The 17,433-nt window shown below is 47.2% G+C and overlaps 1 protein-coding gene across 2 annotated transcripts in view; it reads left to right on the top strand.

Moving 5' to 3' along the window:
• The window catches only part of large1 (LARGE xylosyl- and glucuronyltransferase 1), a 488,923-nt gene that overhangs the window by 376,830 nt on the left and 94,660 nt on the right, over nt 1-17,433 (top strand). For both annotated transcript variants that reach the window (XM_068051293.1, XM_068051292.1), the window contains one exon: nt 6,186-6,311. In XM_068051293.1, the coding sequence (XP_067907394.1) occupies nt 6,186-6,311 (126 nt within the window). The remainder of the gene's footprint in view (nt 1-6,185; nt 6,312-17,433) is intronic.

Here is a 17,433-nt window from a genome sequence, read left to right as displayed (position 1 = left end):
CAGCTCATGGGGCATATGCCATGGTTCCAAATAATACCCATTCTTCTGTACTATTAAACGCTGCTTCATACCCATTATTAAGAACCACTGAACTCACAAAATGGGGAATTAAAAATTGCAGTATATCCCTCATCTAACAAAATGCCCTAAATCAAGTGATGAGAACCAAAGGCACTTTGTTGATCAAAGATGCAGTCAACATCTGTACGGATTTCAAATATCCTAAATTTTCAACGTTTGCTGTATATTTTATTCTTTCTCCCCTTTCTACAGCCCTGGTCATCCCTTTCTCTCCTTCTTATAATGTGTGAGGCTGAATTATGAGGACTATTGGTGGGCATCAAACCTGGGTACTTTCATTGCCCTTTTTGGCTGGGCAACTCTTGAAATAAGGGGCTTATCCACATTTTGAAATACGTGTGAGTTTGAAGCATAAACTGGTCCCAAGGTTGTTGAAAGCCATTGTGATCATTAATAATGTGGCACACCCAATCAGTTTGTAGTACTGCACATCTGCCAAGTTTGTAGGGTTATAGTCACTTGGAACGTAATGCACCTGGTTATAGCTTCTCTCACTGTAGTTTAATATGTCATAGAGTTATACAGCACAGAAACAGGCCCTTCGGCCCATCGTGTCCATGCCGGCCATCAAGCACCTAACTATTCTAATCCCATTTTCCAGCACTTGGCCCGTAGCCTTGTATGCTATGGCATTTCAAGTGCTCATCTAAATAATACTTGAATAATATGTGGTACCACCTTGTTAGTTTCAGTGTTCAGGTTATTTAGAATGCACAGGTATGTTTGCTTCTGGTGGCTAATGTGCATGGAAAAAATAAAAGAGGCGCTCACATTTTATAGTTGTACAGATACTTTCAGTCATGTTAACATTTAGGGAAATACAGGCTTTCATGGTCTTGACAGTGCAAACGAACAGCATAATGAAATGTTTCAAATGCATGAATTATTACACACACCCAAAGTAACAGTAATTTATGAATATGAGTATGGAATATCAAGTTACTTATCTCCCAGAAAAACAAAGCACCTTTGACTCCCAATAACCAAAAGACAGCCTCCAAGCAGCTTCAGCCTTTCCAGCTCAAAGATATTTCATGGAGCCAAGAGCCATGCACCAGAAACCCGGAGGACAGAAATTGGAGTATAGCAGGCCTTGTTATGTATTCTGTAAACGACTAGCTATTGACATGAAATTTTATCCTCCTGTTGGCAGCGGCTCAAGGCGAGGGTACTTCCTGCTGGCATGACCCACGTCATCTCCCTGGATCAAGATTAATGCAATATGCAGACTTGGCTCCCAGTGGTATTTTCACTGTCCAGCACTGCGGTATCACAGGGATGCAATGGAAGACTTGCTGCAGTGCTGAAAATGACAGGTCTTCTGCTAAAGCAACCAGAAACCCCGCTAAAAGTGTCTCTTAAGATTACTGGCAGATGGCTCAGAATGTGCTCACTGGAGACCAAAGCAGCAGGTGTAAGGGATAGAAAAGACTCCGCTAAATCATGGATTTTCCCTTTTCAACACTCCCTCTTACTGCACTTGGGAGCAGTCTTGCTATGGGTCAGCAGTACTGAGGCAACAAGTGAGAGATTTAGAGGCAGTGATTCAGCAGTAAGGTTTGCCCAAGGTGCTTTGCTTCTTGGTAATCTCTCTTTGCCAATTTTCAGCCAGCAAAGCCCACAAACAGCAAAGAAATAAATGACCAATTAAACTGCCCTTGGTTGAGGGATAAATATTGGCCAAGACACCGGGAGAGCATCCTCTGCTCTTTGACTATTGCCATGGGATCTTGCTCACTCAGAAGGCAGATGGAGCCTTGTTTTAGCATCTCATCTGAAAGACAGCACATTCAACAGTGCAGCACTCCCTCAATACTGCACTGGACTGTCAGGCTAGATTAGCTGCTTAAGTCCTGGATGGGACTTGAACCCATAAACTTTTGACTCAGAAGGGAGAATACTATCATTTAACCAAGATTAACAACAAATGCCATGATGCTGATTTCATGTGCCACATTCTAACAAGCACACTGACCTTCTAACTTCCTGACCCCTTCCCCCTGCCCTTTTCTAGTCTGGATGGAAGAGAGAGAACTTGCATTTATATAGTGCTTTTCATGACCTCAGGACATTTCAAAGTGCTTCACAGCCAATGCTGTACTTTAAAAAATATAATGCAAGGAAACCAAAATCACTGAATAATCTCACTCCTCTGCCAAGTGCTGCACTATTCAATGAACACTATGAGGCCTACTTGCTGTCACCAGCTATCTCCTACCCCGAATACACATGTTATGCTGTCACAAGGGAGAAGAAGTGAGGCCTTTTCCCACCCAGAAGCATATGTGCTATCTAAATGTTCTGAACCGGGCAACACAGAGGGATTCAGGCACTCCTGACGAGGTGTGAAGCTTGCTCCCCTCAATGGGCAATCTCCTGGGAATGAGGAGGAAAATCAGTGCCTTACATCTTGTGATTGTTAAGCAAAGATGCAACAAGAATGTTTCATCTTTATGGCACCAGTTAGTGTACAGTTATTTTCCTGAGCAAGAGAGACTGATAGACACCAGTCAGACTACAGATATCACCCAGAGTGAGAGAGTGATAGACACCAGTCAGTGTACAGATATCTCCCTGACTGAGAGAGTGTCAGACACCAACCAGTCTACAGATATCTCCCTGACTGAGAGAGTGATAGTCACCAGTCAGTGTACAGATATCTCCCTGACTGAGAGAGTGATAGTCACCAGTCAGTGTACAGATATCTCCCTGACTGAGAGAGTGATAGTCACCAGTCAGTGTACAGATATCTCCCTGACTGAGAGTGATAGTCACCAGTCAGTGTACAGATATCTCCCTGACTGAGAGAGTGATAGTCACCAGTCAGTGTACAGATATCTCCCTGACTGAGAGAGTGATAGTCACCAGTCAGTGTACAGATATCTCCCTGACTGAGAGAGTGTTAGACACCAACCAGTCTACAGATATCTCCCTGACTGAGAGAGTGATAGTCACCAGTCAGTGTACAGATATCTCCCTGACTGAGAGAGTGATAGTCACCAGTCAGTGTACAGATATCTCCCTGACTGAGAGAGTGATAGTCACCAGTCAGTGTACAGATATCTCCCTGACTGAGAGAGTGATAGTCACCAGTCAGTGTACAGATATCTCCCTGACTGAGAGAGTGATAGTCACCAGTCAGTGTACAGATATCTCCCTGACTGAGAGAGTGATAGTCACCAGTCAGTGTACAGATATCTCCCTGACTGAGAGTGATAGTCACCAGTCAGTGTACAGATATCTCCCTGACTGAGAGAGTGATAGTCACCAGTCAGTGTACAGATATCTTCCTGACTGAGAGAGTGATAGTCACCAGTCAGTGTACAGATATCTCCCTGACTGAGAGAGTGATAGTCACCAGTCAGTGTACAGATATCTCCCTGACTGAGAGAGTGATAGTCACCAGTCAGTGTACAGATATCTCCCTGACTGAGAGTGATAGTCACCAGTCAGTGTACAGATATCTCCCTGACTGAGAGTGATAGTCACCAGTCAGTGTACAGATATCTCCCTGACTGAGAGAGTGATAGTCACCAGTCAGTGTACAGATATCTCCCTGACTGAGAGAGTGATAGTCACCAGTCAGTGTACAGATATCTCCCTGACTGAGAGTGGTAGTCACCAGTCAGTGTACAGATATCTCCCTGACTGAGAGAGTGATAGTCACCAGTCAGTGTACAGATATCTCCCTGACTGAGAGAGTGATAGTCACCAGTCAGTGTACAGATATCTCCCTGACTGAGAGTGATAGTCACCAGTCAGTGTACAGATATCTTCCTGACTGAGAGAGTGATAGATACCAGTCAATGTATAGAGATCTCCCTGATTGAGAGAGTGAAAGACACCAGCCGGTGTATAGATATCTCCCTTACTGAGAGAGTGATAGTCACCAGTCAGTGTACAGATATCTCCCCGAGAGAGGGGGACAATTTGATACCAGTGAGTATATTATACCACCCTACAGATGAAGAACTGATACACCAGCCAGTGTTTAGTTTACTTTATGAGAGAATATCTGAGAGTCACCAGTCAGTATAGAGTTATAAGGATGAGCTGAGACAAGGTCCAGTCAAATATGTTTTCCTTTTAAAGCCAAATAGAAGACAGAAATCACAGAAGGAACAATGCAGCCAGGTGCCGGTGAACTCAAATGTTCAGGCACCTGGGAGGGTGGGAGATGCAGTTCAAATAATGAGCAGAGGAGTACGGAACAAAAAGCGTGAAGGGGAGTTTAATAACTAGGGGTTTGGTGAACTACCAGTCAAATCTGAACCACCCTCATCTTGGTTGCATTGAAAAAGAGAAGTAAGTTATGCCACCAGTGGAACTGAGTACATATCACAAGAGCTTATGCTGTAGGACAGGGGTCACAGCTCCTCTGGAATGCTCTGTACAGTTCTGCTTGACTAATCACAGGAAAGTTATCATTGAACTTGAAGCAAAAATCTTGTCAGCAATTTCACTTATAAGGAATGGGTTAGGAAATTGGGCTTGTCTTTTTTTTTTACCTATATCACAAGAGTAAATTTAAAAAGTAATTTATTGGTTGTAATGCTCATTCTAAAAAGATGATGAGGCATTAAAGAAATGTTTATTCTTTCTCTCTATTTCTCTGTCTATCACTTTATCTCTCTCTCTCTTCCTCTTTGTCCCTCACTCAAAAGAGGAAATTTTGAGGTGATGCAAGTTTAAGTTTTCAAGTTAATGAAGCAGATTGGGAACGACAATGCAAAAATGGTGAATGGTTCAATACCAGGGGACACAGGCTACGGCCAGAATTTTACCTCGTGGTGGAGAACCTGCCCACCGGCAAAAAAGTCAGGGACAAGCCCGCCTCTGCCGGTCCTGAAAGCCATGCTGCAATTTTGCAAGGCCCAGTCTTTTAATTGGAAGCGGTCAGGCTTTGCACCCCTATGAGGCAGGAAGTCCCGAATCCAAGAGCTGCTGGCCAATCATCGGGCTGGTAGTTCCTCAGTCCCAGCAGCTCCACTGGGAGCGGTGGCCACTGCTGGGACTGCAGCCAGCCTGGACCAGCAAGAAAGGAAGAGGCCCCAGAATAGAGGTAAGTGTGTGGGGCCTTGCCGGGGAAAATCAGCTGAGCCCCGGCAAGAGGGCGGTGGCAAGTATTGCAGTGGGGGCGCCTTGTGTTGCGGGGGGGCCCCTCCATGGCGCACAGGGTGCCCGATCAGGAGGGCCATCCCTGCCTGCAAGGAGGCTGCCATGTTTAACTGGGTGGCCTCTCCAGGTGGCAATAGCAGTGACAGGAGGAGGCCCTTAAGTGGCAATTAATTGGCCATTTAAGGGCCTTAATTGGCCTGGGGTGGGTGGGCCACTTCCCCCGCCACTGGTAAAATTGCAGCGGGAGTATGTATGCAATGGGAATGGCATCTCCCGCCTCCCACTTCATTTTACACCCCGCCCGCCCCCATCCCCATCCCTGGGGGGCATAAAATTCCTTGTGTACAGATTAGGAAGTTAGGGATAAGAAAGCAAGTCAGATGGAGCTCTTCTCGTATAGAAGTAGTTCTTAGGGAAGAAATTGGAAGATGTTCTGCAGAGTGGAGAGATTAAGTGATGAAAGGGGTGCAGCCTTCTTGGTGTGGAGCCATGCTCATCAGGAACAGGTATCATAAGTAGATCCCCTAGGTAATTCTACAGCCCACTTTAGGAGCACACAATCACTACTTACTTGCAGCAAGGAGATGTAGGGGAGGCTGGGGCAAGCACTTGTGCGTAACGTCCTTTTCATATTCCTAACCTGCTGACTAATCGGAATACGGCACAGTGGATCAGTTAATATTTGTTTATTAAATATTGGCCCATTTCTTGCTGTCACAGTTTGCAGTTTGATGTTGTTGACAATGTTATTGTGGAATAATGACCTCTCCGATTAACTTGTTTTGACCAGTAAGCCTGTGCTCGTTAGGTAGGTCATCTGGGGTCACCAACCCATTGGGATTGGCCTGGGGTCTCTGGCAATTAGTCTCCAAGGAAAAATAAATCATAGGTGTATTTTTAAAAAATGGCGGGGTGCGGCAGGGCTACCATCATCTTCTCTTACTAATTCCGGCTTCTTCCTTTATCTTTCCCTCAACCCTGTGCAGGACATTTTTAATGCCGTCATTAAGCAGAATCCTTTCCTCGTGTACCAACTTCCGTGTTTCTGGAATGTTCAGCTGTCTGATCACACACGCTCCGAACAGTGCTACAAGGATGTGTCAGACCTCAAGGTAAGGCTTGTTATTGCGAGGATCATGGTTGCTGGAGAAAGGGTTGCATGAGAGATTCTCCTACTGCACAAAGCTAGAGGTAAATCAATAACATCTTAACAGCTTGCAACCACTTGCATATCTGAAGGCCACAGTGGAATCTTCTGCCTCATTCTTTATATTTGCAGAGCAACAGTGGTCTAGGTTAAGTTTAAACTGCTTATCAGCACCATCTCTTTCTCTGTCTTTCACGTCGCAAGTCATTGTCGCCCAGCATGAGTGCTCTGCAATATCTCCAGAGGCTGAATTTTACCAGCCTTTTGGGGACTGGCTGCAAGGCAGAAAAGCTGGCAAAAAAGCATGAGTGAGGGGGGGTGGTGGGCAATATCTTTCCACTGGCATGCCATTTTCCAGCGGCGGGAAGGTGGAGATTGACCACCCGCTGTGAGGCTAATTGAGCCACTTCCTACCTCCATGGACATTTTGCCTGCATCTGGAGGGCCCATCGTCACATGGGGAGACTGCCTAATGAAACAAGTCAGCCTCCCAGAGGATTCTGGGCTGTGGGGGAACTCCATGGCCCACAGAGGGGCCCTCACAACAAGAGCACCACCTGCCCTCAGCGATTTCTGCCCCCCCCACCCCCAATTCGCTGAGCCCGGCCATTGAGACACCCTCTCCCTGTAGCTACAGCCTCAGCAATAGCCACCACTAGCCCTACTGAGGATGCTGAGGTGCCGGCCCTCTAATTGGGCGAGCAGCTCTTGGGGGTGGGCTGCTGTCCTTAATAGGATGACCCCGGCGGCAGTCACTTAATTGGCTACCACTGGCAAAATGCAGCCCCGGGGCCCGCCACCCACCGAAGCAGTGTTGTCTCCTGCTTTAGGCCCCTGTGGCAGGACTTCTGCTCCCTCAGCAAAATTCTGGCCCAGATATCATCTGGTCCCTCAATCACACAATCTGAAACTTTACAAGTTTATTGCAGGTCCAGACAAGGATTAAAAAGTCCCCAACCTCTTTGCACGCTGACTTCCTATGGTCTTCTCTCCTACAAGAGACAATTGACATGACTTGACTGGTTCATCATCACCTTCATTGCTTCTCTGCAGTGAGATTGGGCTGTTATGGTATAGTATTAGTCTAGCATGTTCTTACTTATTCTTCCACACTCGGGCATCCCTTCATCTTATTAGGAAATGGGCAAAATATCTGATCAGAGGCGGCAGGGAGTCTTGGAATCAAACACAAGACCATCACGTTGGGAATCCGGAGTTAAGCTGTTAAATCTACAAGGCCATGCTGAAAGCTGATAATCTTTATAGAATCATAGAATGATATTGCACAAAGAAGGTCGTTCGGCCCATCGTGTCTTTGAAAGTGCTATCTAATTTGTCCCAATCCCCTGCTCTTTCCCCATAGCCCTGCAATTTTCTCCCTTTCAAGTATTTATCCAATTCTCTTTTGAAAGTTACTTTTGAATCTCCTTCCACCCCACTTTCGGGCAGTGAATTCCAGAGGGCCATTCAGAGTCACCAATTGAATAAAATATAGACCTGGAGGGAGTGTCTGCTCCTTCGCTTGCATTGACAGGCTGCATGCAGAGTGGTGATCACGCATCAGAGACCTGGACATGGAACTCTGTAATAGGGTGGTAGACTTTTCAAGCAACATTATAAAGCTATAAGGCTGTCCGCTGCCAATAAATGAGGCCACAAGACTGCCTCATGAATATGTAATGGAATTTTTTTACAATCTCATAAATAATAACAGCAGCTAATTTTCATGGCCCTTCTCCGTTCTCTTTAGAGCATATTAACATTTTGTAAAGGGTGTGTATGGCCTGCTAATAAGTGGCTGACGATTTCAAAAGGAAGATTAATGTCTTCTTTTTCCTCGGTAATGGAGCTTTTAATGAACAATATTGGGTGGAAATGACATCATCAAGGGAATCTGTAGAAAATGAATGAGAATACTCTGTTGTCCTTAATGGCATTCACACAGTGATATATGTATTCTTGTGTCTGCGTGACTGGTACCAGCAAAACCTGAGATTCATTATTTTGCTTTCTTTTAATAGTCATGGAGATGTTGCTTCTCTGTCATTCCAAAGTCGGGAAGTAAACTTGGGCAGTCACTAAAAATCGTATCTTCCGAGAGCCCTTACATATTAGTTGGGCTGGATTTTACGGCAGGCGGACGAGAGCTGACCACTGGCCTAACAGTCGGTGGCGAACCCGCATCCGCCCAGCCTGGGGATCTGACCCGTATTTGACAGGTCCCTGGGCTTTAACAGTTCAGAGGCGGGATTTCCACCTGCTTGAGGGAGGACTTTCCGCCTCATTGCGCTCCCGGCCAATCATTGGGCCAGCAGCTCTTAGTCGTGGCAGTGCCACCAGGAGCGGCCGGGCAAGGCAAGGGTGGTCGTTTGGGGGGAAGGCGGGTGTCTTGGGTCCTGGGGGTGGTTGGGCAAGCAGGGGCAGCCCTCAATCGGGCCCGATTGTCAGGGCTCCCCCTACACCACACCCCCCCCCCCCCCCCCCCCACACCACCCCCCCAGTGCGCTGAGAGGCTGCTTAAGGGCCTTGATTGGCCTCGGGCGGGCGGTCCGTTTCTCGCCCCCCCCCCCCCCCCGCCCCATGGCCCATGTAAAGTGTGGCAGAGGCGGGAACGGGCCGGGAAGGCCTCCCGGAGCCTCCCATTCAATTTTACGTCACCCTCCCCGCCACCATCCAGTTCGCTGGGATGGCGTAAATTTCCAGCCGTCATCTTTTCCAAAGTATACAGCAGCTAGAACTGTTTTTTCTCACCTCCCTGCCTCTCCAAATAAAGAAAGGACTTGCTTCACACAGGACCTTCACCTTCTTGGGAGCAAGTTCCAAAGCACTTCACAACTTTTTTTTTTGTTTCCAAAATATACTTTATTCATAAAAGTCTGTAAAAATTACATTCCCAAACAGTTTAAAACAGCATCAAGTCAAAAAATACAAACAGTGCAAAGGTGATCAGTTTCCTTCAATACAATCATGAGTTGCCTCACAACCCTTCCATTTCATTGTCATGCCATATACATTTTTACATTTACAGCACACAAAATTTCTCCGATACAGTTCGAGGGGTTTCCCATGGATCCAGCCCCTCAGTTCAGCTTGGTGGGGGGACCTTACACTGTGGTCTTTCCCCATTGAGCCTTTGCTGCGGCTGCCCCAAGCTTTAGTGCGTCCCTCAGCACGTAGTCCTGGACCTTGGAATGTGCCAGTCTGCAACATTCGGTCGTGGACAACTCTTTTCGCTGGAAGACCACTTCACAACTGAGGAGGTACTTTTTGAAGTGTAGTCATTGCTGTAATGTAAAAATGCAGCAGCATAGTTGCAGATAGAAAGCTCCGCCTCACTGCAATGTGATAATGACCAGATAATCTATCTTAGTGATGTTGGTCGAGGGATAAATTTTGACCAAGATGCCAGAAGAATTTATATCTCAAAAAACACCACAAACAAAACAGTTTAATTGGTCAATTATTTCACTGTTGTTTGTGGGACCTTTTTGTGCACAAATTGGCTGCTGCATTTCCCGACAGTGACTACACTTCATAAGCACCTCATTGGCTACAAAATGCTTTGGGACATCCTGAGGTCATTAAAAGTGCTATATTAGGTTCTTTCTTCTCTTAAACAAGCTGCTATTCTTAACTTGTTGCTTTTGATGGCGATTATTGCGAGGTTATATAATGCTGGAGGATATCATAGCTGAAAGCTATTCTGTTCCTAAATAACAACAGAGAATGCTGGAAATACTCAGCAGGTCTGGTAGCAACTGTGGAGCGAGAAACAGAGTTAATGGGCCAGATTTTCAAAGGGCGGCAGGGCCGAGACCCAGTACAGGCGCGATTTCAAAATCGTAGCCCCGGAGGTTGTCTTGGGATCCCAACGCCTCTGGGACAGTTTGTAATTTTCAAAGGGTCAGCCAGGGGTGGAGGGGGTATTGGGAAACCTGCTCGCCACCATTTAACAGCCTGTTAAGCTCCTTAAGGAGCTTGTTAAGCAGCCTGTCTGGTGCAGAATGGAATTTTTAAACTTTATTTCAGCGAACTCAATCCAGTGCATGTTAGTGCACAGCTGTCAGGTTCACCATGGAGCCAAATAAAGATTACTTGTCTTTCTCTTAAAACTGTTTTTCAGTGTACCTTGTCGCGCAGGTGCTAGTGCGAGGCCTTCATTTTTCCTGCATAGCCCCTTTCATCCCCAGTGACCCTGTAAGGAGCTGCCTGCTCTCTTCGGCAAGGCAGCAGCAGCCCCCGACATGACTGCCACCTGCCTTTACCACTGGCACCAAGCAGGCAGCTCCCAACTCTTGGAGACACTTGGCAACACTAATTGGGCACCAAGCTTGCCTTCTGACCCAGTTAGGGCATTTACATTTTAAAATAGCGTCACGAGAGCAACGCAGCTGAGCAGTGCGGCCGGGACCGGGAATTCATCCAGGTATCAGGTTCCCAAACCCCGATTTGAATATCCGACCCAATGTTTCAGCATCTGTTACCTTTCATCAGAACTGGGAGAAGTTAGAAATGTAACAGGCTTTGAGCAAGTGAAAGGGGAGAGGGTGGGAAGAAGAACAAAACAGAAGGTGTGTGATAGGATGGAGGGCAGGAGAAATTAAATGACAAAAGGTTTCAAGGTGCAAAGCCAAAGGGAGTGGTAATGGGACAAATAACTAAATAAAAGATGTGTCTGGATGAGGTCCGAATGGCAGGATGGCATCCGTCCGAACCCACAGTAGAGGAAATAAAAGAAAGACACAAGTAAGGGGTTGAACTCAATGTTGAGTCCAGAAGGCTGTAAAGTGTCCAGTTGAAAAATGAGGTGCTGTTCCTTAATCTTGTGTTGAACTTCATTGGAAAAATAAAAGGTCAGAGTGGGTGCAAGGTGGGGAATTAAAATAAAAGGCCACCAGAAGCTCAGGGTCACACTTGCAGACTGAACCAAGGTGTTCAGCAAAGCAGTCCCCCAATCTGCATTTGGTCTCCCTAGTGTAAAGGAGACCACATTGTGAGCAGCGAATACAGTATACTAAATTGAAAGAAGTACAAGTAAATCGTTGCTTCACCTGGAAGGAGTGTTTGGGGCCATGGATGGTGAGAAGGGAGAAGGCAAAAGGGCAGGTACTACACCTCCTGTGATTGCATGGGATGGTGCCATAGGAAAGGGAGTAGGGGGGATAATGGTGTTCCTGTTATGTTCTTGTCCGATGTCCACATGCATTCCAGTTGGGAGGGGGCAGTCACTAGATGGGATAATGCGTGAATAAACCTTGTTGAATTTTTGCTTTACTGAGCCAAGGAGATGCTGAGCCCAACTGAAGTGTCCCAACAGCAACCCCAGGTGAAATTCACTGACTTGTGTAGTGTGGGACTACCACCATGCTAAATGGGATTAATTCAGAAGAGATCTAGCAGTTCAAAACTGGGCATCCATGAGGCACTCTGAGGCACTCTGAGCCATCAGCAGCAGCAGAATTGTATTCAACCTCTTCGCCCAGCATTTCCCTCACTCTACCGTTACTATCAAGCCAGGAGATCACATCTGGTTCGATAAGGAGTATAAGAGAGCATTGCAGGAGCAGCACCAGGAATACCTAAAAATAAGATGTTAACCTGGTGAAGCTATAACAAAAGACCACATGCATGCTAAACAATGGAAGCATCATGCTATAGACAGAACTAAGTGATGCCACAACCAACAGATCAGATCACAGCTCTGCAGTTCTACCCAGTCATGAATGGTAGTGAATAATTAAACAACTAACTGGAGGAGGAGGCTCCACAAACATCCACATTGTTAATAATGGGGGAATCAAGCACGTCAGTGCAAAACATAAGTGGGGGAATTTTATCATGGTGGCGGGGCTCTCATCTTCCAGAAAAAGCGACACCCCCTCTTCTCTGGGAGTCCTGCCCTTGGAGAGCTGCTGGCTAATCAGAGGCTGGCAGCTACAGAGCCACCACTGCTGGCTGCTGCTGGAGGAACACCTACTGGAGACTGAGGAGTGTCACTGAAACCAAGCCTCAAGTAGGTCAGGGCGGGAGGTCACATGGGTTGGGTGTTGTGGGGGTGGGGAAGGGGCAAGGGTTGACAGCAAGGGCAGGGGTGTGGCTCTCAGCAGGCATCCCTTTCCCGATACTGGGTCCCTCATTCAGGCACTAAGTGCCTTCATATGAGGCTCCTCCCCCTCCCCGGAGCTGAGAAGCAGCTCACGGTTTCTTGTGCCGTGCTTCCCCTGTGGCGACAGGGCCGCCTGCTGCACGGCTAACTGCGGCTGCGGCAGGAAGAGCCCTTAATTGGGGGTTAATTGACCAGTTAAAGGCCTCAATTGGCAGCGGGGAGGGAAGGCCATTCACAGGCCTTCTTTCCCGAACTAAATTTTGGCGGGTGTAGAATGGCGAGAACCGCAACCCCCCCACCCTGCCACCACCACCATCCTATCCAATTTTAAGCTCTCTCCACCTCCAAAACCCGCCATGGAGGAAAGCATAAAATTCCCTCCAAGGCTGAAGCATTCACAACCATCTTCAGCCAGAAGTGCCGAGTGGATGATTCATTTCGGCCTCCTCCTGAGGTCCCCTACGTCACAGATGCCAATCTTCAGCAAATTTGATTCACTACACGTGATATCAAGAAACGGCTGAAGGCACTGGATACAGCAAAGGCTATGGGCCCTGACAACCCTGTCTGTAGTACTGATGACTTGCGCTCAAGAGCTAGCTGCACTCCTAGTCATGCTCCAGTACAGCTACAACACTGTCATCTACCTGGCAATGTGGAAAATTACCCAGGTATGTCCTGTCCACAAAAAGCAGGACAAATCCAATCCGGCCAATTACTGTTTCATTAGTCTACTCTCAATCATCAACAAAGTGATGAAAGATGTCATTGACAGTCAACCATCTTCAACTGCTTCATCAATGACCTTCCCTCAATCATAAGGTCAGAAGTGGGGATGCTCGCTCATGATTGCACAATGTTCATTACCATTCATATCTCCTCAGATACTGAAGCACTCTGTGCCCGCATGTAGCAAGACCGAGACAAAAATTCAGGCTTGGGCTGGTAAGTGCCAAGTAACATTCGTGCTGCCACAAGTGCCAATGACCATCTTGAGCAAGAGAGAATCTAACCATCTTCCTTTGACATTAAACCCATTACCATCATTGAATCCCCAGCATAAACATCCTGGGGGTTGCTATTGACCAGAAACTGAACTGGACCAGCCATAGAAATACTGTGGCTATAAAAGCAGGTCAGGGGCTGGGAATTCTGCGGTGAGTAACTCAACTCCTCTCTTCCCAATGCCTGTCCACCATCTATAAGGCACAAGTCACAATTAGGGCGGCACAGTGGCGCAGTGGTTAGCACCGCAGCCTCACAGCTCCAGGGACCCGGGTTCGATTCCGGGTACTGCCTGTGTGGAGTTTGCAAGTTCTCCCTGTGTCTGCATGGGTTTTCTCCGGGTGCTCCGGTTTCCTCCCACAAGCCAAAAGACTTGCAGGTTGATAGGTAAATTGGCCATTATAAATTGTCACTAGTATAGGTAGATGGTAGGGAAATATAGGGACAGGTGGGGATGTTTGGTAGGAATATGGGATTAGTGTAGGATTAGTATAAATGGGTGGTTGATGTTCGGCACAGACTCGGTGGGCCGAAGGGCCTGTTTCAGTGCTGTATCTCTAATCTAAAGTCAGGAGTGTGATGGCATACTCTCTACTTGCATGGTTGAGTGCAGTTCCAAAAACACTCAAGAAGCTCGACACCATCCAGGACAAAGCTTGATTAGCACCCCATCCACAACCTTCAATATTCACTCCCTCCACTAAGATGCATTGCAGCCACTGGCCGAGGCTCCTTCGATAGCGCCTTTCAAACCCGTGGCCTCTACCACAAGGCAGAAAATGCATGAGAACGCCACCAGCTGCAAGCTCCCCTGCAAGTCACACACCATCCTGACTTGGAACTATATTGCCATTCCTTCACTATTGCTGAGTCAAAATATTAGAACTCCCATCCGAACAGCACTGTGGGTGTACCTACACCACATGGACTGCAGAGGTTCAAGAAGGCAGCTCACCACCACCTTCTCAAGTGCAGTTAGGGATGGGCAACAATGAATGAATAAAAAAAAACTCGGCACTGAGTGAAACTTGAACAAGGTAATCTCCATAAATGATGCCATTATCCAATGGGACATTGGTGGAGTTCTGAATGTTTATCACTTTTTCATATTTATAATTAATAACAGCTTGATTTACAAACAGAATTGCCAATAGTGTCAAGTCTCAGCCTCATTAATTTCTCCTCCTGCTTGTTGTTCTGTGGTGAACCAAGGAACAAAGGCTACACTTACAAAATTGACATGTACACGACTACCTGCAGCGATGTAGTTTAGATCACGCACCACAAGTTGCTGAAACTAGAAAAAAATCTTCACAATTGATGTCCAGTGGGGGAGAACGGGCTTCATTTTTTTTTTAAATTGCATAATTTACCTTCAGTTGGCCACAGCCAATTTTGACGTTAGTAATATGAAATAGCAACCATCCATATAGCAAGTAATTAGGGTTTTTTTCCATCCCCAGTGATGGCGGGACTACTGCAGAGATGGGGGTAATGCAGAGATGGGGGAGTACTGCAGAGATAGGGGTATTGCAGAGATGGGGGAGTACTGCAGAGATAGGGGTAATGCAGAGATGGGGGAGTACTGTGGAGATGGGGGTACTTCAGAGATGGGGATAATGCAGAGATGGGAGTACTTCAGAGAAGGGGGTACTACAGAGGTGGAAGTACTGCGGAAATGGGGAGATACTACAGGCCTGGGGGGTACAGCGGAGATGGGGGGTTCAGCAGAGATGGGGTACAGCAGAGAATGGGGGTGCAGCAAAGATGGGGGGTTACTGCGGAGATGGGGGGTTACTGCGGAGGTGGGGGTTACTGCGGAGAATGGGGGTACAGTGGAGAATGGGGGTACAGCGGAGAGTGGGAGCTCCCAGTGCAGAGCACCCAGCCACGAGTACAGGCACTGAGATGGGATTACTGCACTGCAGGTCCAGCATTCTAACCCACAATTGTGGCTAATGAGGCTCTGCAGAGGGTGAAACCTCGCCTGAGGGCCCTCTCTAACTTGTCACAACCTCGCCTACTCTCCTGATACTTTAGTCATTGTGTTTCTGTACCTTTGTAATGGTGCTGAGTGACTGGGTTATTGGAAGATGGGGCCCACCCCTGGGGAAGGGAGGGGTAGCTGTTATTTTATCGAAGATGAAAGCCAGAATGTTCTGTAAAAGTGACTGGAAGCAGAGAGGGAGAGCTGAGTTTCTTTTACTATAGATCCTGTTAAATACTCTGGCCTCAATGGCAGGGTGCGGGGGATGTGCTGTTAAACATTTAAATACAGAGAAAACATCTCCACATGCTGCACAGGTGCCTACCATCTTTTTATGCGGGTGGATATCAGGACGTCTGAGTGGAAAGGTGGATCACTTCATTAACATATTTAAATCAGACTCCCACTGTGCAATTAGGAGCCAGATTTAAAACTGTTTAAGGTTTCCCAGAGGTCGGGAAACTCGGCAGTGAATGGGAGGGGGGAAGTAAGTGGCTTTTCCAGCATTCCCTTTGGCGGAGAGGAGCAGGAGTACACCCCAGCCACCCTGTCACCACCCCCCACCCCCTGGCCTCCCAGGCACCTCTCAGAAGCCTTTGGTGTCCCCCAACCCCAATCAGCCTTCCCCCAGCCCTCCCAATTACAGGCCTCCCATCTCCCTATCATGGGCCTCTCCTAGCGCCCATTTTTCCGGAGACTGACCTAGTGTTCCCTGGTTGCGGCCTCCTGTTGCTGTTTTCTCTCTGGCCAACCAGTTAGGCTGTGTATTGGTCAGTGCTGGATGGGAAGTGAAGCTAAAACATGTTAATGAGGGCCTCATTGAGATCAACAGGCCCTCCTGGTCCCCAGCCTGGCTGCATTCTTGGGGCATGTTCGCCCTTCACCACATTCTCCCCGCCTACCCGTAAATGTCAGGGGCTCTCTGCCTGGAGTTCCTTTGCAGTCCAGAATAGCTCAAGTTCTATCCAGGTTCTGATGAAAGGTCACTGACCTGAAACATTAACTTTACTTCTCCCTCCATCGCCAAACATGCTGAGTTTTTCCCACACTTTCTGTTTTTATTTCTATCCAGATCTGGCTTGATCTAGTTAATCTAAGCCAAGGCAGTAGTTGCATGTGTTTGGTGTGCACATAGTTAGAGCCCCTGGATTAGTGTGGGGGGGGGGGGTGTGGGGGGGGGGTGCCAGACTTTGTGTTATGAATTCATACCTCACTCTCTTAGCCATTCCTTATGTTTGACCCTCAACTGTAAACATCATAGGATATTCCACTAAAGGGCCATCCTAGCAGCATTATGATTCTGCCCTCAGCCTTGGCCATCAGAACACATGTCCAGCAGAGACTTCTGGAGTTTTCAGTTCTGCAACTAACCTAAGATCAGCTAACTCAGCTCAAGTTGGAGACTGAACCAGAGTCCTTCTTGGTTTGCAAAGTTTAGCTACTCTCTGAATAGAATTACATAGAATGTACGGCACAAAATAGGCCATTCAGCCCAACAGTTTCTGCTTTACACAAGCCTTCCCCTCTTCATTTCACTCTATCAGCATAACCTTCTATTCCTTTCTCCCTCATGTGTGAATGATGTCACTGAGTCCTTGGCAGAGTTTCAGAATATGTTTTCCAATGTTTCTGTGCTGTGTTTGTGCTGTTGAATGCAAATCTAAATCAATCTTCCAGCTGAAATTGGGCCCATCGGGCACACTGATGCTCATTCATTATTTTTGCCAGTGATTGATGGAGCTGTTGTCACCACCTAGAAGGTTAGAAAATCCACAGGCATAGAATTGTTGGGGATTCACTGGCTCTCTGCATGGTTATGACTTCCCTACAGTTGATGTCCAAAGTTTTTTGCATGAAAAACAACTGCAACAAAATCAGACCCATTGGCCGGAATTTGTCCAAAAGATAGGTAGTCTCACTGCCGGGACCGAAAGCAGGACTCGAGCCTGCATGGGCGGGTTGCAAGACCCTGGACATTGGTCCCTGCTG

Source organism: Heterodontus francisci, chromosome 18, assembly GCF_036365525.1.
Source record: "Heterodontus francisci isolate sHetFra1 chromosome 18, sHetFra1.hap1, whole genome shotgun sequence".
In the NCBI taxonomy this organism is placed as follows: domain Eukaryota; kingdom Metazoa; phylum Chordata; class Chondrichthyes; order Heterodontiformes; family Heterodontidae; genus Heterodontus; species Heterodontus francisci.
The sequence above is the reverse complement of the archived record's forward strand: the minus strand, read 5'-3'. Positions and strand labels throughout refer to the sequence as shown.